This window comes from Anabrus simplex, chromosome 8, assembly GCF_040414725.1.
Source record: "Anabrus simplex isolate iqAnaSimp1 chromosome 8, ASM4041472v1, whole genome shotgun sequence".
Classification (NCBI taxonomy): Eukaryota; Metazoa; Arthropoda; class Insecta; order Orthoptera; family Tettigoniidae; genus Anabrus; species Anabrus simplex.
In genome coordinates, this window is record NC_090272.1 from 230150496 (window position 1) to 230163580 (window position 13085).

Genomic DNA, 13085 nt, shown 5'->3' on the forward strand with positions numbered 1-13085 from the left:
TCTCGGTGATCACTGTAACTACTTTGGTTATAATATGAAGTAAGATCTTCAATGGGGTAATCATAATAACGAGGTTGTTGATGATGATAATGATGCTTATTGTTTAAAGGGGTCTAACATCTAGGTCATCAGCCCCTAATGGTATGAAATGAGAAAATGTAATGACAATTTAGAAGTCCAAAATCATCCACTGACCAGAATTCAAAACGTGATGATGAAGAATGAATGGATGAATATGAATTTAAAACAATCAGTGGATCTGACCTGCAATGCCCCACCTTCCTAGAAACTAGCATAAAACAATAGTATTACTGACCAAGGGACTGCTTCTAAAGCACAATCCTGAATCGATGATGCTTGTTATCTAAAGGGGTCCAAAATCTAGGACATCGGCCCCTCATAATGGTACTTATCGCTAGTAAAGTAGAACCATAGTATTTGTCATGTTGCGGTACTAATCAAAAGTAGTGTAGACTCGCGGTATTCCACACAGTATGGTACTACTCACAGGTAATGTAATGCGCTCACGTAACACAGACCAATGGTGTTTCTTACATTGGGAAGCCATTTACAGGCAATGCAAACCTATGGTGTTCCTCACGTAGGTGTACTAATCACAGGGACTCTTACGATCCTGTAATGATCCTCACATAGTGGGTACTAATCATAGACAACACCCAGACCCGTGGTGTTTCTCACATAACAGTACTAATTGCTGGCAACGTAAGCCCGTGGTGTTCCACATGTAGTGGTACTAATCACAGGTACTGTAAATCCCATCCTGATTCACACTCTGTTGCTACTAATCACAAACCTATTGTGAACCTAACATAGAGTAGTGGTACTACTCGCACGTAAAGGCGACCCAAGGTGTTCTCTGTGTGATGGTACTAATTACAAGTAGTCTCATGGTTCTAATTCAATCATCCCTTACGACAGGCAGGGGATACCGTGGGTGTATTCTTCGCCTATATCCCGCACCCACAGGGGGTTGCGTGTTTGGTCCACGAGAGCTATTTTATTTTGCTCAAGTCCGCCGGCAAGCCAGTTAGGACCCCCCCTATCCGCCACCTGGGACGCACCACGTGGGAGTATCACCTCTCCCCCTGCTACGCCAGCGTAGTAGGTTCATGGATGATTTATGACAAAGGAGCAGTGTTATGAAATGTTGCAAACTTCGAGCTGGGAAGACTTGGGACTAAGGAGACAAGCTGGTCAATTAAGTAGTATATTTAGAACTGTCAGTGGAGAGATGGCATGGAATAATATTAGTAGATGCAGAACCTTGAAAGTAGCATTTAAATATTCAAAAGACCATAAAATGAAGATCAAGTTGTAATTCAAGAGGATAAATTGAGGCAAATATTCATTAAGAATTAGAGAATGGATTTAATTTATCAAGGGCAAAATGGAATACATTTCTAAGTTCTTATAAATCAGTTCAGAAAAGATTAGGTAAACAAGTGGTAGGGAATCTGCTACGTGGACGTTGGCCCTAAATGCAGATCTATGATGACTGATTGAAGGGTCAGTGTAGGGTGCAAGAGGAAGAGAAGACAGGCTTGACATGGAAGTTTAGGTCAACAAGAAACTGGATAAATATAGAAAACAGGAAGAAATATAAGATAAAGATGAATACAGGAACCCTGGACTAATGTAAAAGGATCCCAACGGGGTAATAACAGTTCTATTATCATACAAGTCATACCATTCTCCTCTGTTCCTAGTTTTTAAAAGCTCATAAATTGAGCTATATCCTTTTGTACGTTTGTGTAGTGTGAACCACGGTCTACTAACCTTCAACGGAGCAGAACGCAAAGATAAAGTCAGCATATGCAGGGATCTTGTAGGGCTCTGAACACGAATTCATCTCACTTTGGCTCCTCTTCCTCGATGGGTTCTCTGCAGTGTCAAAACCTGTTTTAACAAAGATATAACATTTTTAACCATTCCTAAGTTATGCAAGCAGGTTGATATGTTTGCTAAGAGGAACACAAAAATCAGTGAAGCCTTGGAAACAGAAGCACAGTTAATGTTCAAAGGCATGACTCTTGAAAAAGGAACAAGGATAAAGAGAATCATATTGATACTGTGAAGTTCTACAAATGCCTGGAAAAACACATGAAATGACAGTGAAAAAGGAGCAAGGAATAAAGGGAATCATGGGTTAGAATTTTGGATAATGACTAAACTGACTTATAGGGAATCAGAAATAAAAAATATGCAACAAATGTTTTAAACTTCTTGAGATTCAAGTCCTAGGAGATTTTTGAGAATAACATACAATCACCTATGCTACATCTCATTAACACTATAGGCAAAATTTCAATTTTGACCAACTATTGAGTATGAGGTTTATCACAAATGAACTTGTTCATGACTCCAACTCATGCGTTTAAGAACAGCTACAAATGTTATGAAGTTTAACGGCCTCCTCCTAAACCATTTTAAACCTGTGGGTTATTTAAGTTCATGGTTCCTGAAATGAGAAATAAGATACACCACCATATGTTTGCTTATCTGTTCACTGCAATTTTAATATGCAGTTTATACATTCAGACTAAGAGTACTTTTTTTTTTTTTTTTTTTTTTGAAAGGGAAACCCTGGCTGAGACTAATCAGTTAAGTGTTTGGTAGGCCAGCACCTTACTCTCAACAGTCTTAAACTTCTATTCTTATTCAATAGTTCAGGGAGTTCACAGAAACAAGATGGCAATGGTCTTAATGCATGCAAACATGGGGCATGTTTTTTAAGTAAGGACCGTTTGAGAATAATGACACAACAAAAGATATTTTTCAAACACCACATTTATTTTCAGATTCTACATACTTTACTCCATTTTTCAATATAGTCGCCAAGTTTGTTTAAATACTTATCATATCTTACAACTAAGTTTTGAATACCCTCTTCATAGAAACTTGCCGCCTGCTCTGAAAAGGTGAAGGCCAGACAGACTCTGTCCGAGAGCGTGATCAAGATCAAGATCAAGATCAAGATCAAGATCAAGATCAAGATCAAGATCAAGATCAAGAACTCTTGGTTATGGGACCAGGCAGCAAGTGTCTATGAAGAGGGTATTCGAAACTTAGTTATAAGGTATGATAAGTGTTTAAACAAACTTGATGGCTATGTTGAAAAATAGAATAAAGTATGTAGAATCTGCAAAAAAATGTGGTGTTTGAAAATTGTCTTTCGTTGTGTAGTTATTTTCAAATGGCCCTTACTTAAAAAACATGCCTCGTAGCTAAAACATACATTACAGCAATGTAGCGACAGGATAGTACTCTCTTGGGAGGTGGATACCATAGTGATTTAGTCATTCTCAACAATTGATGAGGAATGTTCTGTGGCTATGATTACAATATCAACAGTTGCTATCCCTCCTATGATCTCCCTGCAACCAAATGTAAACAGGGTCCGCCTCAAATCTTGAACCATTCAAGATATAGACAATCTGTTTTCACTTTCAGTAATGGTACAAAGGGACTCATAATTGGATTTGCAGGACTTTTTTCCATTAATAAGTAACTAAAATTAAGGTCCACCTATTCAATACTTATACATTGGTATCAGTTTCAACCTCATTATGGGTCATCTTCAGCCATAGACTAAAACTGAATGTATATAGTGTAGTGATGCAAATTCCAGTGCCTCTGCTGACACTGGTGTGCACAGTGTCAGTGCCAAGCACGTCACCGTGCCAAAACACCGGTGCCGTGGCACTGCAGTGCCACGGTGACTACTTATTCATTGGACTCGTATAAAAACGTTTATGCTTCATGTATTGACAACTACACATAGATATACCATAATTTATATTAATATTTACATGCAAAATACTACAAAATAACCCTCAAATAAGTTTTCCATTCCCATTCAAGAACAGTATTTTTTTCACTTTATTCACTGACAGTCTGTTGGTGAAAATTTGACCAGCTTTCGAAAACACACCTTCGGCAGGTGCGGATGTTGCTACAACACACAACTTCCGGACAGGTAAATAGTAAAGATTGGGATACTGAAGCTTTCTTCCCAACCACCATTTTAACGAATCTGCCTACTTATTAAGGGGTCTTCCAGGTACGACAAAGCATATGCCGTTTTAAACATGTTATCGTCGTTTTGAACGGTATACAAGATTTACAAATATCTTACACTGCTATGTACTGGTTTTTATCATCTGGAGTGAAACAGCTCCACAAAGGGCTAGATATTCGTCTATCTGCCATTAACACGGAATTCAAGACAATCGATAATATAACGAAAGAGAATAAAGCACAGCGTGGCACGGTCCGGCAGCACTTGGTAGGACGGAGTGACCAGTAGGTACTGTAGAAGCGATCTGTCCTGGTGCACTGCCACTGACACCGCCACGGATCTGAGAAGCACTGGCCTGTACATACCGTGCCGTTGGCACGAGGCAGTCACATGGCCACACACAATAGTGCTTCGTTCGGCAACAGTGCCAACCACCAGTGCCCGCCAATCTGCCATACTCTTCGAAGTACTCATGGAAAAACAGACTTGATTTATGTGTGTTTCTGTCCTTACTAACAGTATAAATAAAGTCAATATTCACATCACACACCTTTTTATTCTTGTAAATGTTTATTTTTATGGCAGTGCCACTGGCACTGGTTCATTTTAAATCGTGACACCGTGCCTACTGTGCCGTCTCTGGCACTGGTGTCAAAGCACAGTGCCAGTGCCTTCCTTACATCACTAATATAGTGCAAATGTCCAACCAAATACAATCAAATTAACACTTTGAAAAATATTATGTACATATTATTTTGCATATTAAGCAAAAAAAAAAAATTCTCTCAGTCTATGAAACTATAGTGAATTGAAAAGCAACTAGCTGAATTTTGTCAAGTGTGGCATTGCCATTTACACTGATCTAAAATGATCAGTCCTAATAAGTAACCCCTGCACATATATAATTAAAATATTAAAATTGGAGCTGAGCTGTTTCACTGGTGTTTGAAGGTAAGATAACTGTCTTGTGTGCGTAGTTGGTAAAAGTCTGCTGTGCAGAATAACATGTATCGATGAGAGTTGTGTCAAATATGCCACAGCTGTGTTTAAATAGGTACCATGTACACAAAATGAATAGACTTGATATGGTACAATTGAATTATTTGAGAGAAGGGACCTTGCAAAACCAAAAGAACTCGAGTCAAAGTCATTACTGACGAGCTGTTTGTCACTAAGGTTTGTGCTGAGCAAATAGTTCCCTTCACAATGTCAAACTATGCACACATACCCAGGAACAAAGAACAAGTTCTCAAGTATATTTTCTCGAGAAGTACTTGTCAGCTTTTCATGAATTTGTCATGTTTCTAGGTTTAAAAATATATGTAAAAAATGGTAGAGTATTGTTTGTTGTTGTTATTATGTTGTATCTTATGGCTAGCCCAGATTCCAAACTATCAGCTTTCTTGCGTTCCAGTATTGTTGAGTGAGATTTCCTGAGGTTCTGGCTGTCACATCAAGTTTGTAGCAATGTAGCAGGTGTTCCTTATCCATTTTGCTTCCAGGGTCATGGCAAAGTGTGCATTGTTCGGATCTCAGGATGCTGATCCATTTCAGATGAGCTGCAAGACAGCCATGGCCAGTGTTAAGTCTGAAGAAGGCTACAGCTTCTCTTCTTGGTTTTCCTTTATACTGATCCCATTTAGCAGCAATGTTCTTCCATAATTTGGTTCCTGATGTTTTCTTTGCCATTTCTTCATGCCTGTTTTTAATAATATTTTTCAGAATCCTTTTTGCTGACATAAAATCAGTCTGACTAGCAGGCTGTTGTAGTGTGGTACCTATTTTGGCTAATCTGTCTGCCTCTTCATTACTTGTTATTCCAACATGAGAAGGAATCCACTGAAATGAGATCTGTTTATGGAGTCTTTGGAGGGTTTTTATCATACATAGAATTTCTTTCAGTTCTTTATTTTGAGATTTGTTATTTGATGAGACGGCTTGGAGGGCTGCTTTTGAATCTGATTTTTTAAATCAAATTTTTGGTAATCATTGTTTCTACCTAATAAATGTTGTAGTGCAAGGGAAATTTCTTTTATCTCTGCATCAAAAATTGTTTTGTTTTGGCCTGCTGGAAGGTGGAGTGAGAAGAGAGATGAATGTATTCCTGCCTCAGTTCTGTTTTCCTTGTCCTGTGAGCCATCTGTGTATATTTTTAGCCATTGAGTAGATGGATTTCTTCTATTGTACAGAGGGCCAGCTGTTTTAGACCATATGGTAAATAATAAATAATTTTGCGAGGGTATTTCTAGCCGAGGGCAGCCCTTGTAAGACAGACCCTCCGATGAGGGTGGGCGGCATCTGCCATGTGTAGGTAACTGCATGTTATTGTGGTGGAGGATAGTGTTATGTGTGGTGTGTGAGTTGCAGGGATGTTGGGGACAGCACAAACACCCAGCCCCCAGGCCATTGGAATTAACCAATGAAGGTTAAAATCCCTGATCCGGCCAGGAATCGAACCCGGGACCCTCTGAACCGAAGGACAGTATGCTGACCATTCAGCCAACGAGTCGGAGATCATATGGTGAACAGTTCAGTATAGTTCCATTTAAGAAAGAGCTAGTACCCATCAACTCGGATGATGATGATGTCATGGAAAAGTACTGTAAGTCCAATTATTGGCCCCTTGGTGCCATTACTCAAAGTGAAAACAGAATGTCAATATCTTGAAACAGTTCATGAGTCATTTGAGGTGGGCAACTTAGCTGAATAACCCTGTATACAAGAATGCATACTTTCTTATACAATTATGTACTCTCACAGATTGTCACAGTAGTTTTTGCCTTTCTTGCATAGAAGGAACAGACTTTTACCACAAGCTGCTAGGAATACCCATTAAATGTTCTCTTGGCATACAATTGTTTACCGAATTGGCTCTACATTAAAGCTAAAAGGGTACTCTACTGTTTAGTGACTTGTACTTGAAGGGGCTTTGAGAATTCGGTAAATTTTCTTATTAAGTCTACAAAAAATATTGTTCTTACAGGCATCTAGCATGAAGATTTAGTCAAAACCATTGTTTTCACAGTAAGATTGTGCAGCTGCTCAAAATTTAATTAGTGCAAGGAATGTTGGCAACGCTGTAATCCCAGTAATCCTTGCATGGCAGCTCATAAATGCAGTAAGCAGTAATTTCTTCCAATATCTTGGGCCTGAAAGGGAGCTGTAAGTTACTCATGTTGTTTATAGGGATGTTTGATATTGTGTATGGTATATATGTATTCTATTAACCCCTTGGCCTACCATTACTTGCAAAAGGAAATATTCCCTTACATACCATTTATTTTTCAGTCACTTTAACATAAATTTGACTAATCACAAACAGGAAACTTGAAGATACACACTATAACATTTATCTCAAGTTTTATCATGTTTTTGTGGTTTGGAGAAATCAGTTTTTGTATGGTACACCAAGAAAGAGGTATCAACATGGAGGGCAACCATACATTTGACCCATAGAAAAGAGGTTTCTGTCCTTAGACTCTGCACGTCACACACCTTGCATCGCTTGGATGGTACTAATTTCTTCACTGTAGGGGCAATTTTGAATGGGAAGTGCCCAGAATGTTGACCGTGAAGTTTCAATGGGGTGGTACCAGTGTGGGGATGGCCTCTGCTGGGGTACTGTGGTATTTGAGGACCTCCTAAGTACTGTTCTGCAACACTGATGCGGAATGCTGTGAAGTGTTTATTCTTCATTGTTGGGTTGAGAATTTGCCAAATGAGAAAGGAATTCAATATAGCCTTTCACATACTTCCTCATGAGTGTGAAAGGCGCCAGTCGCTGATCGTGAGAGTCAACTCCACCCATTCCACCATTATAATCGACCACCAGGTTGGGTTTCAGCTTCTTCTTCCCTCTTTTTATTGGACTGTAACAAAACCTGGTCTATCATGCTGAGTTGACAAAAAGTGTACAGGCTTTTTTTTCAATCCATTTTACAGCTAGGATTTTGTTTGCTGAAGCAAAAGTAAGTTCACCCTTCTTCAGTTGTGTTTCCTTGAATTCAGGAGGAATATGTTTCCTGTTTACCCTAACTGTGCCAACAGCGTGTGTGTTATGTACCAGGAGAATCTTGTACTGTACCAGTTATCCATGTGCAAAGTTCTCCAAGACACCCAGAAGATCCTTACACATATCAATAACAATTCTCTCACTAACTAATAAATCATTGTAGGTAGATCCTCCCTCATAATCCTTCCCAGTATATATTTTGAAATTCCTGCAATCGCCGTTCACTAAAGAGCAAACTTTGTACACCTTGATACCGAATATTGCTCTCTTGGATAGATTATAATGAATGAATGACAGTCTATCTTTGAATTTCATCATCGATTCATCAATACAAATATTTTCTCCTGCAGTGTACACAAACTTGAATCTGTCCAAAAGTAAATATATAACAGGTCTAACCTTTCTTAGTTTGTCATGCTTTGAATTGGAGGAATCCATACTAAAATGCAAGAATGTGTTTATAGAAACAAAGCGCTTGAATGGCATAGTTTCACTAAATATGGGAGTTCCTATTACTCTATGTTTTGACCAGTTATCTTGCATTGCAGGCGTTTTTTTGTCTGCAACATAAGAATACACAGAGCAAGGTGAGCTTTTAGCTTGTCTATAGTAACAGAAAACAAATGTTTTTGATTGTAAGAATTACTGGTTTCAAGGAAAGCAGATAAATTAGCAAGAAATGTAGAGGCACAGGCATTGGATTCCTTTGTAACATGATCCCAGAACTGTGGGGTAAGAAATTCATTCACTACGTCCATTTCTTTTGGATTATTCCCCAACTTCCTCCTCATTATAGAGTGAATTTCAGAAACTGGTTTGCATGTTACAGAAACAAGCTTCCTGTTAACAGGATCACAATTCCAAGTATCATTACTAGAGTTCTCACCCGCTCTTGTTGCATTCTGGTTTTGTCCCAGTTGGCACTATCACCTCGGAACTGAAATCAGAATCACTTTCATCACAGTCAGTTGAAGAAGAAAAAGAAGTATTTTCACTCTCCAGAGAATCATTTCCACTTTCAACATCACTATTTTCAAGCCAGGTATGAATGGCATCATCCATGCCACCCTTGGATGCCGCTGTGATTGTTTACAACTAGCAGCAAACTGAGGTGCTTTTTATTTTATATATTTCAGCTCAGAGACACTATTTACACAGAGAAAATAGCTTCAGGTATCATCTGACATCTATCAGGTAGGCTGCAAAACAAACAAAATAAATCTCTCTGACCAGCTAACCGCAATAATGAACTTCTAAATGTTCTGTGCAACAGGACAAAAGTGTCTGCCAAAGTATGGCAATGGGTCAAGTGTTCTGGAAGATTTTTGTAGCTGTGTCAAAGAATGTCTAGAAGTAGGAGAGACAGGGATATTGGTGAGAAATTAGTGAGATTATGCAAAGAAAAATAAATAGGCCACTTGATTGAGAAATGAAAATGAAAATCCTCAGCCTGTTTCCAGTCATTCGACCGGGTCAGGAATGGAATTAATGAAGCCCCCATCTAGCATCAAGGACAGGAATTGTGCTGACTGCTGAAGCCTGTGTTTGGAGCAATGATAAATGACCGACAGATAAAATGATATTGGAGAGTGTTTCTGGAATGAAAGGTGACGGGGAAAACCGGAGTATCTGGAGAAAAACCTGTCTTGCCTCTGCTTTGTCCAGCACAAATTCACATGGAGTGACTGGGATATGAACCACGGAACCCAGTGGTGAAAGGCCGGCGCACTGCTGCCTGAGCCATAGAGGCTGGGCCACTTGACTATAAACGGTAAATTAGTGGTTCTATGGAAAGATTTGTTACTAACAGTACCAGTGCAGAAAGACAGGATAGTTCTTGAAAGACTTTCTTTGAACTGAACCTTCAAATTTACATTCAACTTTAAATCAAACTTCAAACAACAATATGCCCCTTACAGTATAATTTGTTATTTCAGTGTTAAGTACCCCATATTTAAAAGATACTTCCAATACTGAGTAACAGTAGAGTACTGTAAGTACGGAGTAAAAGATGAGGCAGGATTAACTAAACAACTAGTCACTGTACACTTTACCCCAAAGGATGTTGTGCAATTGGTAAAGTCAAAGACAATCCAAGAGGTCATTGTGGTGGTGGATACTGCCATTCTAATGCAATCACCATACAGAAATGACCTGATAACTCCAACAGGAAAAATTTGCTGCTTCTTGAAAAACATAACAAGACCTTCAGCAATGGAAGAGGACACCTAAGAAGAGAAAGCCTATTGTTTTGCATTTTCTAGAAAAAACAAAAACAAATACAAAGTTTCTTCAGCAGAAGAAAGTAGTACTGCTGAGTGAATTTTCTGTGGCCATTTGTTCTCTGAATCTACAGAAAGGTGGGTTATATGTGCCCACCGTTCATATGCCAGGATAGAGGACATAGCAGCTTTTGGGCTGAACCACAGGAGCATCTCATTTGGAAGCAGGGATTTTGAAAAACCCACACCAAACCCGCTTTGAATCAAGAAAAAATGTTGGTCTTTCCACTAACAATATATCGCTTTTGTCTTCTTCATTTCTCCGCTATGATGGTGTCTTCAATACACCACATGCTATATCATTTTGCGGATTCATTCAATGTAGTCATGTTCATCATTTCCCGTTTCCAGTCTTCTGGGTCAGGTTATGAATCAAGGACCTCCACAGTTTTCTATCTCTCCACCACTCTCTTCCTTCCTCCAATATTTCTTATACTTTTACTCCTCTCTTCTCTACACTCTCCTTCACTGTATCCATCCACCTCTTTCTGGGCCTCCCTTGTTGCCTTCCTCCTATTATTTTCCCCATAAATACTTACCCTGGAACTCTATCGTCTTCCATTCTCATCATGTGTCGTCTATCATTTCAGCTCACCAGTCTCTATCTTGTCTTATACTTTAGGGAATCCAATTCTCTCTCTGATTTCTGTGTTTGATTTTATCCTCTTGTGTCTTCCCAATTATTTCTCCAAGGAATTTTATCTTGGCTGCTTGGAATCCTCTTTCATCATGTTTTGTTGCTGTCCATGTGTACAGGTTTTTCTTTCATTCCTTGCATGTTGTCATATTAATACAAAATTGTTGCTTTTAACAAAACTTGAACTAGGCCTACATGTAAAATTGCTATTTCTTGTAACTTCACTGCACAATAACTACATAAAATTAATCTCTCACAGACCGAGTATACTGTGGGTAGAATAACAAGGAGGGAAACTTCAACAACATGACCAAATGAAACAAATCTAAACATAAAAAATGGCAAAAGATTACTTAATAAACAAGCATTATTCTAATTAGGGGCCCATGATCAGGATGTATAAGTAGCAATGTGTATGGCACACCAGTTAAAAAATATGTCATCAAAATTCGAGCCCTGCTCATAAGTATATTTTCCTGCTATGTAAGCGCATACACTACAGGTACAACCTCACTCTTTCCCCCCTGTTAATACCGAAGGTAGTGATTTATAGTTATTTTCTAACTGTTCGGTTCAAATCAGTGTCACTAACCATACAGTTTAGGGACTCTATCTACTTGCCGACACGACATCTTACAGTTACTGTTTTTCTTGTATGTTGGAATTATGTAGTCATGATTTTTTTTGTGAATTTCGAGATTATTCGTAGCGATACGTACTGCCACTGCTGTATTGTGAAAATCACTAGTGTTGCATTTGCAGGTACAAGTAAAGCATTTTCTTTTTCTGTAGGATTTTAAATCTATTTGGGTAATACCAGCTGAGTAGAATTGTGGCATGTTTGAATAATGCATTCAATATATAAATAATGCACAGGAGAGTTTTCCATCTATTCAATACTAAGTTGTATTTACAATGTTATTTACATTACGTGGGACTAGTTTCAACCTACATGGGGGCATCATCAGCCATATTAAATCCTAAGCCATGTTTCTAAGCAGTAAGAATATATAATTTTCAATATAATTTACAATATGAAGTGTGGTTGAATTAGGCAAGGGCTATGGAGCTCAAAATGTTGCAAATAAAAATGAAATATTACGTGTGACATAGGTGAGTAATAAAAGTACATTCACCTACATCACACGTAATATAGGATTTTACCTATCAAACGAATGGTGATGAAAAATTTGATTGTGAAATGGAAACAATCAGTGGATCCAATACACAATGTCTTAATTACTGGGATGATATGTATTATCTAAAGGGGTCCAGGTCACCAGCCCCTCATAATGGTACTAATCACTGGTAAAGCAGATCCTTGGTGCTCCTCGTATAATGGTACTAACCTAGACTGATGGTGTGTCTCGCATGGTGGTACTAATCACTGATAATATAGACCCATGGTATGTGGAATCGGAGGTAAGGCTTTTTGCGGATGATGTTATTCTCTATAGAGTGATAAATAAGTTACAAGATTGTGAGCAACTGCAACGTGACCTCAAAAATGTTGTGAGATCGACAGCAGGCAATGGTATGTTGATAAACAGGGTTAAAAGTCATGTTGTGAGTTTCACAAATAGGAAAAGTCCTCTCAGTTTTAATTACTGTGTTGATGGGGTGAAAGTTCCTTTTGGGGATCATTGTAAGTGTCTAGGTGTTAATATAAGGAAAGATCTTCATTGGGGTAATCACATAAATGGGATTGTAAATAAGGGGTACAGATCTCTGCACATGGTTATGAGGGTGTTTAGGGGTTGTAGTAAGGATGTAAAGGAGAGTGCATATAAGTCTCTGGTAAGACCCCAACTAGAGTATGGTTCCAGTGTATGGGACCCTCACCAGGATTACCTGATTCAAGAACTGGAAAAAATCCAAAGAAAAGCAGCTCGATTTGCTGTGGGTGATTTCCGACAAAAGAGTAGTGTTACAAAAATGTTGCAATGTTTGGGTTGGGAAGAATTGAGAGAAAGAAGAAGAGCTGCTCGACTAAGTGGTATGTAACAGTTCAACAATAATAAAGGTGTTTCAATTTATTCCACCTATTCAATACTTATATCCAAGCCATAATGTAACCCAAAATAAGGTAAAAAAAAAAAATATATATAAGTATTG

General features: G+C 38.5%; 1 protein-coding gene across 1 annotated transcript in view; it reads right to left on the minus strand.

Annotated features, from left to right (window-relative positions):
• LOC136878736 (caspase-1-like) overlaps positions 1–13085 on the minus strand; it is a 56397-nt gene that overhangs the window by 25364 nt on the left and 17948 nt on the right. Inside the window, exon 4 of the mRNA XM_067152192.2 lies at positions 1798–1917. Within this exon, the coding sequence (XP_067008293.2) occupies positions 1798–1917 (120 nt within the window). The remainder of the gene's footprint in view (positions 1–1797; positions 1918–13085) is intronic.